The 19,161-nt window shown below is 37.5% G+C and overlaps 1 protein-coding gene across 1 annotated transcript in view; it reads left to right on the top strand.

The window, feature by feature from the left end:
* Positions 1-18,364, top strand: part of LOC140247278 (uncharacterized) — a 41,641-nt gene extending 23,277 nt beyond the window's left edge. The window contains 7 exon segments of the mRNA XM_072326769.1: positions 11,199-11,416; positions 12,221-12,352; positions 13,030-13,063; positions 13,283-13,421; positions 14,832-15,045; positions 16,738-16,921; positions 18,194-18,364. Of these exon segments, the coding sequence (XP_072182870.1) occupies positions 11,199-11,416; positions 12,221-12,352; positions 13,030-13,063; positions 13,283-13,421; positions 14,832-15,045; positions 16,738-16,921; positions 18,194-18,364 (1,092 nt within the window).
* Positions 18,365-19,161: the final 797 nt, after the last annotated feature.

Here is a 19,161-nt window from a genome sequence, read left to right as displayed (position 1 = left end):
ATGTTCATCTTGTTTGTGAAAGAGGCATTAGATAATTATCTTGGTACATTTCGAGAGCCATTGTCCTGAAACCAGAATGAACAAACAAGTTTGTGATACCTTTTCTCATTTTTCAGAATTCTAGTTTGGTTTGTGCTTCAGGCAAAGCTGCACTTTGAGTTACTTTTCCTAATTACTACTACAGAACTCTGCGCGCATGTGTGTGTAGATGTACGTCTATTGATTGATTGATGGATTGATTTTTCTTCAGAAGGAAATTGCAGTTACTGTTTTTAGTACTCTTTCAAGTATGCTTACATGAATTTAAATTTAGGCCTAAATGTTACTGTTTACCTGATAATCTGTAAATTGCCTCAGTTGCCTACAATCAAGACTTCATTCAAATACTTTCTTAGAAGGATTCAAATACTTTCTTAGAATTGTTATACATCTACAAATTACAGACATTTCACTAAGTGGAGTTGTAGTAACTAATTTATTCTTCAAGCTTCAGGAACTTTAATTTTTGCCAAGTGTAGTTGTAGTTTACCTATGGATTCAAATACTTTCTTAGAATTGCTATGCATCTACAGATAGTTTTGAATAGTCACTGACTTGTATACAAGAGGAATGTTTGTGTAATTAAAGTTGAAGGATCTAGCAAGCATCTGAGTCCTTTCAAAAGGAGACAGCCTAGTTGAATTTACTATTCAAGATCTGATGTAAGTAAAGGATTTGCCTTAGAACAAAGAAGCAAACAAAAACAGACCAAATAATTCTTTTAAAATGCATTTTTATTTGCAGAAGCAACAGAAGCGTAAGTTGAGGATGTTAATGAATGTTCTCCAAAAGTTCAGGAATGTTGGTAAGTTATTTGGATATATAATACAATGACATACAAAAGTGAACTTGCTAAGTAATTTCATTTGGGTTTTTGCTGTTGTTGTTTTCACTTGGCTTCTTTTCCATACAGTCCCAGATGACTACTTTCCTGTGTTTTAAATGGGTAAAATGCCTGTTGCTATTTATATAACCCATTTGATTCATATTCCTCTTTCCTTTTCTCATGCTTTAAGGAGGTGGTGATTGTTCTAGAATTGAAAACCCTAAGTCACAGAAGAAGAGCCTCAAACAAAAAGAACCAACAGGTGCAAATCTGAACAGAGGAGAATGCAGAGATTTGTTGAAACAAGATGTCTATGATTCAAGCAAGCTTGCGGAAGAGGAAGTAGTGGAGGAAGATGAAGAAACTCAGTCTAATGACATAATGGAAGAGAAGCAGAGAGGTAAAATAGAACTTAAAGAAGAAGTTGATCAGAAATTGGGTTATCTTAGTAATGCTGAGAATGAAGGGGATGCCCAGTGTGGAGCTGGAAGCGTCTCCAGTGATTCTCAGAAAATACTTAAAAAAACTGAAGAAAAGATTGAAGAGTCTGCTGATACTCCTGTGTCTTTTATAGATGGACGTTACGAAAGGTTGCAAGAGAACGTAACAGACCTGTCTCCAACAAGAATGAATAATGAAGTATCTGTATTATAATATTATGTTCAAATTGTACGCAAATACGCTTGAAAGGCTGTGTTAGTTTGTGCTGTTTTCTCACAAATGCACAAAAAGTACAAAAGGATGTACTCTAGGTATAAATACTTTGTAATAAGTCATGTTCGTTATAAAGATGTAATTTTTTCACTGTAGGTGAGTGCTCGGAATCTATCATTCATGTGTCGTCATCAGTGGAAAAAGAGATGGTCAAGGATGCCTGTGCAAACTATGGGAGGCAGGTATGTGAAACCAAATATTGCGAATTATAATCTGAATTGATAAACTGTATTACGAGTTAAAAGAAAAGAAATCTTGGCAGTCAGGAAACGGCTCTGCAAAATGAGTCTTGCACATGAAGTTCGTATCACCTGATGTTAGATACTGTCTTCTTATGGTTGTATAAAATGCTTGCAGTTGTGATGGATACATACCATTGTCCAGGTCCATTTCCAGCTGGTTTGCTTAAACACTGACCACTGGTTTTCCTTGTGTGCAATTCTGAGAAACAGTGCAGTCATGTGATGGTTTTTTGTTTTTTCCCGTGCAAAATGCATACTCAGTTGGGAGCAAAATTTTATATCATGCGATTATTTCTTTGACAAAGCATGCCAGCTTTTCCTCTGCATGTGAGGAGGATCAAGTAAAGACCTGAAATATGGTCTGTCAGTGCTTTCTCTGCCCCTGCAGACAAATATATTCTTGTCTGATCAAGTTAGTAAGTGTTTGAAAATATTTTTTTTTTTTGAAGGCCATTATGGAGGAATATAAGCTAGGCATCCTGTTTGTATTGGGCATACGGGACTGGGTAGGGATCTTCCGTGAGTGTCTGGAGTCTTCTGTAATACCTCAAGGGAAGTGGAGGAAGTAATATCCTTGCTCAGATGGGAACACAAACCAAGGATACTGTTGCAGGGACTGTGAAGTCAGAGATAATGAGAAGGCTGGAGAGAGGAGCTGGTCAGTGGGCTTGAGGCATGGTACAGTTTTGATGGACGTCTCAGTTCTTGATTTTGGGCCAAGGGCAGGAATGAACAGGTTTTCCTAGTAAATATTTGTCTTGGGAGACTGGAATGGAATTTAATACTTCTGACTCTGGGGAGCATAAGTGATTGTAATGTAGCCAGTCCCTTGTGGTGGATAGTAAAAAAGCTTGTTATGATCACTCCCGCTGTGTTAACTCAACTAGCAGGGGGTTTAAAGTGACAGTCAGTAGAAAGTAATGGAGTATGGGAAAATTTGGGCAGTTGTGTTTTACGTTGTTACCGATTGTTTTGTTGGTTTCTGTTTGTGGTGGTGGTGGTGTTTTTTTAAAGTAAAGTACTAAAACATAAACTGCTTGGTGATACCTTTTAGCCTGCCTGCTCTCTGTAGTTGGTAAAAGCAATGCTTGTGTTCGGAGAACTCCAGCTGAAGAAAAACTATTGTTTCTAAACTAGATCCTTCTATTTTGAGGAAAAAATAAATAAGGTATCTTTATTTTGTTGTTGTTGTTGTATGATGGGATGAGTTTGCAATGTAAATTATATGGCTTAACCGTCATTTCATTTTTCTTGGCAATTCTTCTGTCTTTACCTGCTTCCTTAAGGATAAATATGTTTTGGAAACAACCAACTTGATAGAAAATACAGCACATGAAAAGCAGACTGACAAAGCAGAAATTTCTCATCAGGAAGCCCTAGCAGAAAATGAGGAATCCCACAGTGCTGACAAGCAGTTAAATCTAAAGCCGTGGGAAGAGAGATACGAAAGGATGTGGGTTGAAGAAGAGAAAAGGGAGCTGAAAACAAATTTTAAAAGCGTTATGGCAGAGTTGAAGCAGCTGTTTGGTGAAATTAATGAATCTGAGGAAACTACATCCGTTGTGGCAGAAGTGTCAGGAGATGACTTCAAGGAAGAGCTGAAGAGTTTTTGTTTCATCTTGTGTGACAGAGTCAAGTAATAAGTTAGAAAGTAAAAGTGAGTTTGGAGATGTGAAACTTAACGTAGACCTAAAAGAACCCAATACAGAAATTGTTGTTCCGAGTCTTGGTGTCCTTCCTGATCACAAGAACTTAAGTGCAAACGTGGAAATTACCCAGAGAAAACCAGATGAAGAAGGCTGCACTAATTACACAGATAATTCAAAAGAACATCTAGCAAGAGCAGAGGAAACGGAAGAAAATGTGAATGGGATCAGTAGGAACGTAGAGGTAAGTCCTGAATATTCCCTGAGACATTGTTTAAAAACAAATAGTTTGGATGACATCTCTAATATTCTTCCTCAAATAAGACCTATTTCCACAAATGATGAAAGTACACTGGGTTCTGTAAGCAAGAAGAAAACTGGCAAGGACATCTGTCTTAGTGACAGTGTTTCCAGAGACTGCCTTATCAAAAACGAGGAAATAGGAGAAACAGGAATCGAAAATCTTTTCCCACATGCTCAGCAACCTTGTGGCATGCTGGAAAGGAATCTGGATGAAGAACTAAAACAAGATGTGGAAAGATTTAAGAGTAAGGTAGGAATGCTGCAAATGGTATTCCTGGCTTTGGAAAAAGAGAAGGTACAGCTACAAAAAGAGGTAGAAGTTCACCTGCTGCTCCTTATTCTTTAGTCTTTCTCAGTATCAATGGTCCTGTTCATGTTAGCTATTGATCATTAAAAGAAGTTGCTTTGTGCAAATTGTTTTTTTTTTTGTTTTAAGAGAAGAACGTTACTCATAACTAAGGAAAGCAGTGGAGAATTGTTCTTTTCCCCATAATGTAGTCAGAAGGTTTTGAGAAATCAAAATGTGTTGTTTCAGTTTGACAATAGGTGACAGTCAGTTCCAGTGTAAGTAGTCATCACCTCATTACCATGAAAAGAAATTCATACAAGTACACCAGTTTTGATTGTCGATCAGGAAATGAAAATAGCTTCTGAACAGGGTCTTGACTCATCTCTTCCTTTGCTGTGGTTTGTGCATGGTGTGCCTCTCACTAGAACTCCTGATTGCTGTGAAGCTGTTTCTGCTTTTGAGTTCAGTTTGGTTTTTTCCTCATCATCAAGGAAGTACCACATCGTACATCCACTCATATTTTGTGTTTCTACAACTACTGTTGTGTAGTCCATCTGATTTCTTATCCATCAGTAATGCTTTTATTGTTTCTTTCTTAAGGGCTGCTTTGCTTTTTTTGTTTGTTTGTTTGTTTGTTTGTTACACTTCAAATCAAGAGTGAATTCGGAGTATGTTTGTTGACTAGGTACATTTTGTAGAGTAATGTTTGTGAAAATTCTTTTTTATTTTACATTCTTTTAAAAGTCAAGCTTAGGTTATTTGGTCTTGGATCTCCTTTAGAATCAGAAAAATATACGAAGCTGAATTTTTCTCTTCGTAGGTTGAGCAGGAGAAAAGGAAACAGAAACATTTCAAAATGCAAGCAGTGGAGAAACAGGAAGGTCTTGATAAATCTGATACACCAGCGGGCAATATTACCCATCAACCAGTAAAAGAAAAGCTTGCTCTAAGGAAGAACGAAAAAATGATAGAAGAAAAAAACACAAAGAATTCTTCATCCGAGGAGAGACCAAAATTACTTGAAATGCCAGTAAAAGGGTAAACTTATAAAATAACCCTTTTTCAAAATTCCCAAACATTTTTCAAAATTCCCAAACATCTGTAAATACAAGGAATCCATGTTTTCTTTCTCTGTAAAATCTCAAAACAGTATTAGCTATACATGCGTAAATCTTTCTCCTTTAGAATAAGCAGCTTAAATACTGATGTCACAGCCAATCTTTTGAACTACTTGTTAGCGGTTGCTGATACTCATTTTCCAGAATTAGTAAAGCAAATTTCTGGGGGCACATAAACTGTGTTGTTTTGTTGTGGTTTTTTTTTAATCATGTTAGTCTTACCGTGTCTAAAAATCTCTTTGGAACACTGCCCTTATCCTTTAATTTATTGAAAGAAATGAAAATGTTACTCCACACGTGTTAAGCAGTTGTTATAGTCTTAGGGAAGGCTTCTCAAAAGTTTTTGATTCGTCTTGGATAAGTGATGTGCTGTTTTATTTGTGTTACTTGCAGTCATTATGAATCTGTACTATATGGATAATGATCAACCTATTGAAAACAGTGCATTTTTGTTAGTAAAAGTTTATGGTTTACTGTTCACGTTTACCTATGTTGACGTGGAAATACATGTTGAATTTTGTACATCACTTAATGGCTTATTTGTCAGTCTTGTACAGCTCATGTATAAGATGTCTTCCACCACTAATGGAATGAAATTAGAGTTATGTTAAAAGTTTAAAATCGCAGCAAAACTTCTGTATTTGGAAAGCTGTGACATTTCTACAGTTTAAGTTGTTTCTCCGGGTTCACGATGTGGCATATTTACTTTTTTGTCAGTGCTTTAATTCCTCAAATATTCTCTTTTAAATCCCAGATTTTCTTTGAAACGAGAAGAGGAAAAGAGACGTAGAGCTGAAACACAATATGAAGAAACAAGAGAGCAACTAAAGAGGAAAGAGGATCAATATGCTAGAGAGACAGAGGAGAAACAACAACTTGAGTTGCGTGCAAGGAATTTAGAAACGGAATTAATAACGCTGAGACAGCTCAAGAAACAGGTATATTAAATATACATCTTCTGTTTTTCTGTTTCTTTCAAATTGATATTTTACGCTAGTATGTTCATCTTGTTTGTGAAAGAGGCATTAGATAATTATCTTGGTACATTTTGAGAGCCATTGTCCTGAAACCAGAATGAACAAACAAGTTTGTGATACCTTTTCTCATTTTTCAGAATTCTAGTTTGGTTTGTGCTTCAGGCAAAGCTGCACTTTGAGTTACTTTTCCTAATTACTACTACAGAACTCTGCGCGCATGTGTGTGTAGATGTACGTCTATTGATTGATTGATGGATTGATTTTTCTTCAGAAGGAAATTGCAGTTACTGTTTGTAGTACTCTTTCAAGTATGCTTACATGAATATAAATTTTGGCCTAAATGTTACTGTTTACCTGATAATCTGTAAATTGCCTCAGTTGCCTACAATCAAGACTTCATTCAAATACTTTCTTAGAAGGATTCAAATACATTCTTAGAATTGTTATACATCTACAAATTACAGACATTTCACTAAGTGGAGTTGTAGTAACTAATTTATTCTTCAAGCTTCAGGAACTTTAATTTATGCCAAGTGTAGTTGTAGTTTACCTATGGATTCAAATACTTTCTTAGAATTGCTATGCATCTACAGATAGTTTTGAATAGTCACTGACTTGTATACAAGAGGAATGTTTGTGTAATTAAAGTTGAAGGATCTAGCAAGCATCTGAGTCCTTTCAAAAGGGGACAGCCTGGTTGAATTTACTATTCAGGATCTGATGTAAGTAAAGGATTTGCCTTAGAACAAAGAAGCAAACAAAAACAGACCAAATAATTCTTTTAAAATGCATTTTTATTTGCAGAAGCCACAGAAGCGTAAGTTGAGGATGTTAATGAATGTTCTCCAAAAGTTCAGGAATGTTGGTAAGTTATTTGGATATATAATACAATGACATACAAAAGTGAACTTGCTAAGTAATTTCATTTGGGTTTTTGCTGTTGTTGTTGTTTTCACTTGGCTGTAATAATTGAGGAAAGTAGTGTTATAAGAACAGAACAGATGGTCATTTCAGAGTAAAACAAGTAAGATAATGAAAATGACGATACCGAGTCCACTCCTAAGCCTTTGTGTCTGATGTGTCCTTTCCCCGTCCTGCCCTTACCTGGCTTCTTTTCCATACAGTCCCAGATGACTACTTTCCTGTGTTTTAAATGGGTAAAATGCCTGTTGCTATTTATATAACCCATTTGATTCATATTCCTCTTTCCTTTTCTCATGCTTAAAGGAGGTGGTGATTATTCTAGAACTGAAAACCCTAAGTCACAGAAGAAAAGCCTCAAACAAAAAGAACCAACATGTGCAAATCTGAACAGAGGACAATGCAAAGATTTGTTGAAACAAGATGTCTCAAATTCAAGCAAGCTTGCGGAAGTGGAAGTAGTGGAGGAAGATGAAGAAACTCAGTCTAATGACATAATGGAAGAGGAGCAGAGAGGTAAAATAGAACTTAAAGAAGAAGTTGATCAGAAATTGGGTTATCTTAGTAATGTTGAGAATGAAGGGGATGCCCAGTGTGGAGCTGGAAGTGTCTCCAGTGATTCTCAGAAAATACTTAAAAAAACTGAAGAAAAGATTGAAGAGTCTGTTGATACTCCTGTGTCTTTTATAGATGGACGTTACGAAAGGTTGCAAGAGAACGTAAAAGACCTGTCTCCAACAAGAATGAATAATGAAGTATCTGTATTATAATATTATGTTCAAATTGTAAATCATCCACTTGAGAGGCTGTGTTAGTTTGTGCTGTTTTCTCACAAATGCACAAAAAGTACAAAAGGATGTACTCTAGGTATAAATACTTTGTAATAAGTCATGTTCGTTATAAAGATGTAATTTTTTCACTGTAGGTGAGTGCTCAGAATCTATCATTCATGTGTCATCATCAGCGGAAAAAGAGATGGTCAAGGATGCCAGTGCAAACTATGGGAGGCAGGTATGTGAAACCAAATATTGCGAATTATAATCTGAATTGATAAACTGTATTACGAGTTAAAAGAAATCTTGGCAGTCAGGAAACGGCTCTGCAAAATGAGTCTTGCACATGAAGTTCGTATCACCTGATGTTAGATACTGTCTTCTTATGGTTGTATAAAATGCTTGCAGTTGTGATGGATACATACCATTGTCCAGGTCCATTTCCAGCTGGTTTGCTTAAACACTGACCACTGGTTTTCCTTGTGTGCAATTCTGAGAAACAGTGCAGTCATGTGATGGTTTTTTGTTTTTTCCCGTGCAAAATGCATACTCAGTTGGGAGCAAAATTTTATATCATGCGATTATTTCTTTGACAAAGCATGCCAGCTTTTCCTCTGCATGTGAGGAGGATCAAGTAAAGACCTGAAATATGGTCTGTCAGTGCTTTCTCTGCCCCTGCAGACAAATATATTCTTGTCTGATCAAGTTAGTAAGTGTTTGAAAATATTTTTTTTTTTGAAGGCCATTATGGAGGAATATAAGCTAGGCATCCTGTTTGTATTGGGCATACGGGACTGAGTAGGGATCTTCCGTGAGTGTCTGGAGTCTTCTGTAATACCTCAAGGGAAGTGGAGGAAGTAATATCCTTGCTCAGATGGGAGCACAAACCAAGGATACTGTTGCAGGGACTGTGAAGTCAGAGATAATGAGAAGGCTGGAGAGAGGAGCTGGTCAGTGGGCTTGAGGCATGGTACAGTTTTGATGGACGTCTCAGTTCTTGATTTTGGGCCAAGGGCAGGAATGAACAGGTTTTCCTAGTAAATATTGGTCTTGGGAGATTGGAATGGAATTTAATACTTCTGACTCTGGGGAGCATAAGTGATTGTAATGTAGCCAGTCCCTTGTGGTGGATAGTAAAAAAGCTTGTTATGATGACTCCCGCTATGTTAACTCAACTAGCAGGGGGTTTAAAGTGACAGTCAGTAGAAAGTAATGGAGTATGGGAAAATTTGGGCAGTTGTGTTTTACGTTGTTACCGATTGTTTTGTTGGTTTCTGTTTGTGGTGGTGGTGGTGTTTTTTTAAAGTAAAGTACTAAAACATAAACTGCTTGGTGATACCTTTTAGCCTGCCTGCTCTCTGTAGTTGGTAAAAGCAATGCTTGTGTTCGGAGAACTCCAGCTGAAGAAAAACTATTGTTTCTAAACTAGATCCTTCTATTTTGAGGAAAAAATAAATAAGGTATCTTTATTTTGTTGTTGTTGTTGTATGATGGGATGAGTTTGCAATGTCAATTATATGGCTTAACCGTCATTTCATTTTTCTTGGCAATTCTTCTGTCTTTACCTGCTTCCTTAAGGATAAATATGTTTTGGAAACAACCAACTTGATAGAAAATACAGCACATGAAAAGCAGACTGACAAAGCAGAAATTTCTCATCAGGAAGCCCTAGCAGAAAATGAGGAATCCCACAGTGCTGACAAGCAGTTAAATCTAAAGCCGTGGGAAGAGAGATACGAAAGGATGTGGGTTGAAGAAGAGAAAAGGGAGCTGAAAACAAATTTTAAAAGCGTTATGGCAGAGTTGAAGCAGCTGTTTGGTGAAATTAATGAATCTGAGGAAACTACATCCGTTGTGGCAGAAGTGTCAGGAGATGACTTCAAGGAAGAACTGAAGAGTTTTTGTGTTTCATCTAGTGTGACAGAGTCAAGTAATAAGTCAGAAAGTAAAAGTGAGTTTGGAGATGTGAAACTTAACGTAGACCTAAAAGAACCCAGTACAGAAATTGTTGTTCCGAGTCTCAGTGTCCTTCCGGATCACAAGAACTTAAGTGCAAATGTGGAAATTACTGAGAGAATACCAGATGAAGAAGGCTGCACTAATTACACAGATAATTCAGAAGTACATCTAGCAAGAGCAGAGGAAACGGAAGAAAATGAGAATGGGATCAGTAGGAACGTAGAGGTAAGTCCTGAATATTCCCTGAGACATTGTTTAAAAACATATAGTTTGGATGACATCTCTAATATTCTTCCTCAAATAAGACCTATTTCCACAAATGATGAAAGTACACTTGGTTCTGTAAGCAAGAAGAAAACTGGCAAGGACATCTGTCTTAGTGACAGTGTTTCCAGAGACTGCCTTATCAAAAACGAGGAAATAGGAGAAACAGGAATCGAAAATCTTTTCCCACATGCTCAGCAACCTTGTGGCATGCTGGAAAGGAATCTGGACGAAGAACTAAAACAAGACGTGGAAAGATTTAAGAGTAAGGTAGGAATGCTGCAAATGGTATTCCTGGCTTTGGAAAAAGAGAAGGTACAGCTACAAAAAGAGGTAGAAGTTCACCTGCTGCTCCTTATTCTTTAGTCTTTCTCAGTATCAATGGTCCTGTTCATGTTAGCTATTGATCATTAAAAGAAGTTGCTTTGTGCAAATTGTTTTTTTTTGTTTTAAGAGAAGAACGTTACTCATAACTAAGGAAAGCGGTGGAGAATTGTGCTTTTCCCCATAATGTAATCAGAAGGTTTTGAGAAATCAAAATGTATTGTTTCAGTTTGACAATAGGTGACAGTCAGTTCCAGTGTAAGTAGTCATCACCTCATTACCATGAAAAGAAATTCATACAAGTACACCAGTTTTGATTGTCGATCGAGGAATGAAAATAGCTTCTGAACAGGGTCTTGACTTATCTCTTCCTTTGCTGTGGTTTGTGCATGGTGTGCCTCTCACTAGAACTCCTGATTGCTGTGAAGCTGTTTCTGCTTTTGAGTTCAGTTTGGTTTTTTCCTCATCATCAAGGAAGTACCACATCGTACATCCACTCATACTTCGTGTTTCTACAACTACTGTTGTGTAGTCCATCTGATTTCTTATCCATCAGTAATGCTTTTATTGTTTCTTTCCTAAGGGCTGCTTTGCTTTTTTGTTTGTTTGTTTGTTATACTTCAAATCAAGAGTGAATTCGGAGTATATTTGTTGACTAGGTACATTTTGTAGAGTAATGTTTGTGAAAATTCTTTTTTAAAGAAATTTAAAATTCCTCTTTTAAAAGTCAAGCTTAGGTTATTTGGTCTTGGATCTCCTTTAGAATCAGAAAAATATACAAAGCTGAATTTTTCTCTTCGTAGGTTGAGCAGGAGAAAAGGAATCAGAAACATTTCAAAATGCAAGCAGTGGAGAAACAGGAAGGTCTTGATAAATCTGATACACCAGCGGGCAATATTACCCATCAACCAGTAAAAGAAAAGCTTGCTCTAAGGAAGAACGAAAAAATGATAGAAGAAAAACACACAAAGAATTCTTCATCCGAGGAGAGACCAAAATTACTTGAAATGCCAGTAAAAGGGTAAACTTATAAAATAACTTGTAGAATTAGATTGCTTTAAATCTTGTAATTGAAGCACTTTCCTCGGTATTGAAAGCTATGCTGAGTAGTCCCCTGCTTCTCAAACTGTTTTAAAAATATATTTTTCTAAGAACTAAATGCACGGTGGAGGTTCAGATTGATTTCACTGGAGCTGATAGAGGTCTTAATCATTTAGAATCATAGAATGGCTCGGGTTCAAAAGGACCACAACGATCATTTAGTTTCCGCCCCCCTGCTATGTGCAGGGTTGCCAACCACCAGACCAGACTGCCCAGAGAATTTCTTCCTTAACACTGACGCTAATCGTGGCTTTAGAATCTTACCTGGAGATTGAGAAAAAGCTATTTTCTTCATAAATAGCCACCCGGAACAGAAAAGCAAGAATTTAATTTAGTTTCTCCATTTTCTAGAGGATATTAGTTGTCCTCGTGCAGATGTTTTGATTAAACTCAGACCGTCTTTGTCAAGAAAAAGGGAACGGTAATATTACCAAACAGGCTTTAAAAGTTTGAAGAAGACAAAGGTGCTTTTTTATAACCCTAGGCAGGATTTTTTATCTGCACCCTCTTCAGGAGAATCTAAGTACATCCTCTAATGGGGACAGAGAGGTGTTCAGGTTGACTTGAGTATCTTCCAAGATCTTGGGAATGAAGCCTTTGTTTTTTTAATACAGGCGTCTTTAGTCTTGATTTTTTATGTTTTTTTTACTTTTCTAGAGTAAGTGTGTTTTGTTTTATGTAACGTACTCAATTGGTGACTTTTTTTTCTTTTTGTTCAATATAGTAAATCTGTTCTGAATGCAAAAGATTGGAAGAAAAATGAGAATAAAAGGCAGTCTTCAAAGCAGAAGGCTAATTGGAAGATTCGAGTAATGGATGATAGCACTTCCAGTGAAGCATCTCAAGATGAAAAACGGTACTGAATATAAGGAATATTATAAATGCATTTAATAATTACTAAAATTGTCCTGAAAACTAGACGTAAGCTGTATAAACTGAATGTGTACAATGATTTTTCCCTGCTGAAAAAGACTTGGGGCTGTGCTGGTGGAGGGCAAGCTGGACATGAGCCAGCAGCATGCCCTCACAGCCCAGAAAGCCAACCATATCCTGGGCTGCATCAAAAGAAGCATGGCCAGCCGGTCAGGGGAGGTGGTTTTGTCCCTCCACTCTGCACTGTAGAGGTCTCAGCAGGAGGTGATGTGGATCTGTTACAGCGTGTCCGGAGGAGGCCCACAAAAATGATCCAAGGGGTGAAACACCTCGCCAACAAGGACAGGCTAAGAAGAGCTGGCACTCTTCAGCCTGGAGAAGGCTCTGGGGAAACCTGAGAGCAGCTTTTTTGGAGGACCTTTTCAACTTTGTCTGTTCTATAGTTCCCAATATCGTGCAGAAAAAATAGCCTTCCAGTACACATAATGTGGTTTTTTTTTATTTTTTTCTGCCTTCAACCTACATGACTACATGTAACAAAGTTATTGTATTACATTGCAGTTCAATTCACTTCTGAAGTCAAGTTTTCAGAGCAATTTTAGTTATCATTCATAATGTTGTATAGGCATTCCATTAATGAAATGTATTTCTATTTTCCAGACCTACAACAAAAACAGGGAGAAAAAAGAACAAGGTACTGTAAAATCACTTTTTTTTCATCAGCTTTTAATCACTTAAACAGTAACAGCTTTTACATTGTGTTCAGTCAGATGCAAAGATTTCTGCTAGTATGCAGTTTTGTACTATTTGAACCAAATAGATGGGCTGTGAGTGAGAGTATGAACTGTTCCTATGTTTATAGTGATCTGTAATAGTATAGTGTTGTATATGTAACACACTGTATTGTCTATAGGTCAGCATGCAAATGGATGTTACTGATGACACTGATTCAACACGGTCATCTGATACAACTACAGAGGATGCTGAGTTGCTAACTTCAACTTACAAAGAGGCTATGTTGCTGTTAGAACAGCTTAGCGTGGATTGTACTGGTAAGTTTCTAAATCACTTTGTCTTCTGTTAAAAGTTCCTCTTTTAAAACTCTTGTTTCCTTGTGTACCTTCACAGTTCCTTAGTTTTCTATTTTGGTCCAATATTTATAATAAAAAATGACTATTGCCCATACCCTGCTCCCCAAAAAGTGCAGACTCTTGCACTGAATGCAGGATTTACCTCAGCTAACCTCAGATGTCCATCCACGTTGTCAGCAAACACACCTTACCTACCACTGGCTGTGTCTCTAGTCGGACTTGGAAAGGCAGGTTCTTGTAAGGTACAGACAAATTCATTCAAATGTAGTGATCAAAAGTTAGCAAGACCAGTCTTTTTTTTTTTTTTTTCTTTTTCCTGTTTATGCCCCCTAATAAGTAACAACAAATTGCTTCTCAGTTTTTGCTGAAAAGAAAAAAAAATCTGTAATAAAATGTTGTAATATGCTTGCATATATACACGTAGCTTGATATAAATGTAAGCAATACTAATTTTCTTAATGTTTGCTAAAACTTCATTAGGCAAATATGGATTAATTTTGGCCAAAGACCGTATTCCCACCCACCTGAACTCTCACTTTCACTCTTCAACAGGACAGGAGATGAAAAAGTTCAAGAAATGGGATTAAGACAGGGCCATCACTAATTTTTGTCACGGGCAAAACAGGCTCCACTTGGTGAAACTTAATTTCATTGTTTGCCAATTAAATTGGGGAGTGAGAAAGATAAAAATATAAGTAAATAAAACACCTTCCACCCACCACTTTCTCACACGTAAATTTGCTTCTTCACTCCAACTTCCTGAGCAGTGCAAGGAGGATGGTGGTTTTCCATTCAATGCATGGCAGTTCCTCTCTGCCTCTTCTACATCTTCACACATTTTCCCTGCTCTAACATAGGTCCTTCTACAGGCTAAGATCCTTTAGAAATTACCAATCTGTTCCACAGTGGAGTCTTCATGAGCTGCATGGTGGACATCTGCTCCAGTGTGGCCCTTCCAGGGGCTGCAGGGAAACACCTGGTCCACTATGGTGTGCTCCACAGGTTGTTTGGGAATCTGCTCCCTCACCTGGAGTGCTTTCTCCTTCCTCTTCCTCCTTCATGTTACCTTTGTTTCCACTGCTCTTCACATTCTTTTTTCCCTCCTTCTCTGCCCACCTGGTGTTTTTGCCCTTTCCAAAATATGCTTTCTTGGAGGTGCTGTAAGATCGGCTGAGGGGCTGAGTTGTAACCTGTAGTGGGTCTGCTGGATTTATCTGCATTTGGCACAGTCTTTTGGGTCTTTCTTTTAGAGACTTACCCATGACTAAAACCTTGCCACCTATACCCAATTCAGCAAAGAATTAAATAGATTGTACACTGGGAACTATTTATGCATATGTGCAATTTTGTGTATTTTTTGACTCCATATAGATCCTGCTATTTTGCTGAAAATTCAAAACATACTTCTTGAGTATGAACAGAGAATAGATTATGAAAGAAGCCGCAATACAGCTCTCTGGAGAGAAGTCAGGAAGTTAGAAAGTGAAAAAGAGGAGTCAAGGTTAGTTGCAGAACAGTCTGAAGACTTGAAATCCATATTATCTCAACAAGAAATGGAATTGAAAAATGATATCCAAAGCCTCGAGTATGTAATCCTACATTTTGATTCTGTGTGTTGTCCTGGCCACGTTTTAGAAGATGCTGATGGTCCAGCTATCAACAGCATACCAAGTCCCACCACTGAGCCATGTCCCTTAGTGCTATATCCACGCATCTCTTAAGTACCTCTAGGGAGTGGGACTTACAAGCATCTTTAAGAGTTGTGCTTCACAGGTTTTGTCTTTGTACCTTCTGTTTTTGTATGAAACTAGGAATTACGGCAACTCCACGGGCCGCACACTGAAAGAGTTTAGTGGGTGTGTTTGTTTGATTGCAGGTCAAATTTGAGTTTGTTCCCTTGTCCTCATATTTCTGAGCTAGATGCAGATAGTTCTTAGTCACTGTTTACAACATTTCAGAGGAGTGGCCAGCAGGTATTATGTCAGATTCATCAAGAATGAATTCAAAGCCCTGCACGTGGGATGGAGGAACCCCTTGTGGGCATGCACAGTGAAATGCTCTGGCTGGTGAGCTGATTTGCTGAGAAGCCTCTGGGGGATTTGACAGAGATTAAATGCAACATGAGCCAGAATGGTCTTGCAGCTGAGAAGGCCAGCAGCATCCTGGGTTGCAGAGTCAAGAAGCTGAAGGGAAGAGTCCATCCCTACTTAGCTCTTGTTGGTCTGTATCTGGAGCACTGGGTCCAACTTTTGGCCTCCAAGTACTTGTGTGCATTTCTTTCTGTGGCCTCCAAGAGATCGTAGTCAACATGTGTGAGTTCAGCAGAGGCCTTCCAGGCTGATCACAGAGCATGAAACACTTTCTCTGTGAGAATAAGCTGAGGGAAATAAACTTCAAGATGTGCCAACACTCTCCCAGAACATGGAATGGATTATGAGTAAGACAAAGCCATTCCTGATTTGGCCTGGATTTGATTCTCAACATTTTTCAAAATTCCCAAACATCTGTAAATACAAGGAATCCATGTTTTCTTTCTCTGTAAAATCTCAAAACAGTATTAGCTATACATGCGTAAATCTTTCTCCTTTAGAATAAGCAGCTTAAATACTGATGTCACAGCCAATCTTTTGAACTACTTGTTAGCGGTTGCTGATATTCATTTTCCAGAATTAGTAAAGCAAATTTCTGGGGGCACATAAACTGTGTTGTTTTGTTGTGGTTTTTTTTTAATCATGTTAGTCTTACCGTGTCTAAAAATCTCTTTGGAACACTGCCCTTATCCTTTAATTTATTGAAAGAAATGAAAATGTTACTCCACACGTGTTAAGCAGTTGTTATAGTCTTAGGGAAGGCTTCTCAAAAGTTTTTGATTCGTCTTGGATAAGTGATGTGCTGTTTTATTTGTATTACTTGCAGTTATTATGAGTCTGTACTATATGGATAATGATCAACCTATTGAAAACAGTGCATTTTTGTTAGTAAAAGTGTATGGTTTACTGTTCACGTTTACCTATCTTGACGTGGAAATACATGTTGAATTTTGTACATCACTTAATGGCTTATTTGCCAGTCTTGTACAGCTCATGTATAAGATGTCTTCCACCACTAATGGAATGAAATTAGAGTTATGTTAAAAGTTTAAAATCGCAGCAAAACTTCTGTATTTGGAAAGCTGTGACATTTCTACAGTTTAAGTTGTTTCTGCAGGTTCACGATGTGGCATATTTACTTTTTTGTCAGTGCTTTAATTCCTCAAATATTCTCTTTTAAATCCAAGATTTTCTTTGAAACGAGAAGAGGAAAAGAGACGTAGAGCTGAAACACAATATGAAAAAACAAGAGAGCAACTAAAGAGGAAAGAGGATCAATATGCTAGAGAGACAGAGGAGAAACAACAACTTGAGTTGCGTGCAAGGAATTTAGAAACGGAATTAATAACGCTGAGACAGCTCAAGAAACAGGTATATTAAATATACATCTTCTGTTTTTCTGTTTCTTTCAAATTGATATTTTACGCTAGTATGTTCATCTTGTTTGTGAAAGAGGCATTAGATAATTATCTTGGTACATTTTGAGAGCCATTGTCCTGAAACCAGAATGAACAAACAAGTTTGTGATACCTTTTCTCATTTTTCAGAATTCTAGTTTGGTTTGTGCTTCAGGCAAAGCTGCACTTTGAGTTACTTTTCCTAATTACTACTACAGAACTCTGCGCGCATGTGTGTGTAGATGTACGTCTATTGATTGACTGATGGATTGATTTTTCTTCAGAAGGAAATTGCAGTTACTGTTTGTAGTACTCTTTCAAGTATACTTACATGAATTTAAATTTAGGCCTAAATGTTACTGTTTACCTGATAATCTGTAAATTGCCTCAGTTGCCTACAAACAAGACTGAATCCAGAAAAACTCTCACCTATATTTTTATTACAAGTTAGTGCCTTATTTAATGCGATTGAGATGATGATGTTCTCACTGTACACAACCTGCATGAATTTTTCAGTTCTCACATACAGTTTTGAGGGTCTTTTCACGGGCTCTCTTATTCACTTGTTCAGCTGGTCAGTCCTCTTCTGTGTCTCACTTCATCAGTAGCCTTTGGAAGTCTCATACAACTGAATTTATCCAGCAGTATTGCTAGATTTTGGTAAACTGAAAATATATTGGCACATTTTCTGAAGCATTTCTAAATATTACTAGGAGAGGTGGAGACTTAAGACCTTGCAGTGAGGTAAAGTCAGTGTAATTATTGTGCTTTTGGAAATCTTACTCGTTTGTTTTATGCTGTTCTTAATATTAGTGCTCATATTGATGAATAGATGTTTTCAGATCTTTGACTGTAAGCATGTGAGCGTTCATCTCTGCTTTTAGTGTATGTATATAGATTGTTAGGAAGATAACTTGCGTTTCTACTTAAACACGGTATGTTCCCAGAATAGTAGTTCTGGTTTGTTTGTTTTTTCTTTAGTTACAGAGATTCGTTAAGTATAAAACTTCTGTAATGCGGATTTGTGCAATGGACTTGCACTATCCTTATAACTTTCAATTCAGATAAATCTAAAGATGTTTGTTTGCAAACATGGAAAATTGATATGCAGGTCATTCTATGATTTTATGATAAATGGCTCTTACTAGAATTAATAGAATGTAAGAATGCAAAGAAGAATGAAATAGGAAGGTATTGCTAATTCTGCTTTTGCTCAAGATTCACAAGTTCAACTCTGTTACTGTAGGTTGAAGAAGAGCGTGATGAAGCACAGAGACAGCTCTCTCAGGAAAAGAGTGCTAGAGCTCTGCAAGAAGGAATTTTGAGCAACCACCTGTTGAGACTGAAGGAGCTGGAAGAAGAGACAAGAAAAACAATGCGGAATAATTCAGAATTAAGCAGTTCCGTTCCTAATTAATTTGGTTACATTTCACTGTGCTCATTCTAAAACCATAAGAAAAATAAACTTTTGTGCCTTTTGGTGGATTGTCTGCAGTTTATCAATATAACCTAGTTTTGTTACTGTTGTCTAAAAATTCTGGATAGCGGCATCAATCCCACATAGACCTGAACTGCGCGTGGAAGTAGGAAGCCACTGGAAGCCAATTGGTACTTAACACTATTTGTGTGATGGGACAGCTGTTAGTTGCTGCTAACAGCTGGTGATACAGTAGCTGCAACTCAGGTGCAGGGTAATGCTGTGGGACTTGGTGTCTGTAAGACGAGCAGTTTTGCTAATTTCTGCAGTGCTCATTCCTTGTCTACAGGGTTTCCTGGGATATTGTACAACAAATGAATTCAACATTCCAAAGACATGAGAAAGGTTGTACTGAGGCAAACAGAAACTGGAAAAATTTTTACCCACTAATTCATTTTTTACCCACTAATTCAACAACTTGAGTTAACAAGCAATGGGGGGATGCAATGACTGTTGCTGCAGCTCTCTGCACCTTTTTATATGAATGTATTTTGTGACACTAATATGCTATATTTAATTCCAGATATTTATGTTCCAACGTGGCATTTAATAAACTTTCATATCTGGTACATCTTTGTTTTATTCTGTTGGCCTTTTCTTGACTTGCTTTCCACCTCATTCCTTGCCTCTATGGCTTGCTACAGCCCTCTGCTCACTTCCGTCTCTCCTTCTGGTGCCTTCAGTCTGCCCTGAGATCAGACAAATGGCCAGCATGCATTTGTGTCCTTTTCTTCCTG

This window comes from Excalfactoria chinensis, chromosome 1 (genome assembly GCF_039878825.1).
Source record: "Excalfactoria chinensis isolate bCotChi1 chromosome 1, bCotChi1.hap2, whole genome shotgun sequence".
NCBI classification, from domain to species: domain Eukaryota; kingdom Metazoa; phylum Chordata; class Aves; order Galliformes; family Phasianidae; genus Excalfactoria; species Excalfactoria chinensis.
The sequence above is the reverse complement of the archived record's forward strand: the minus strand, read 5'-3'. Positions and strand labels throughout refer to the sequence as shown.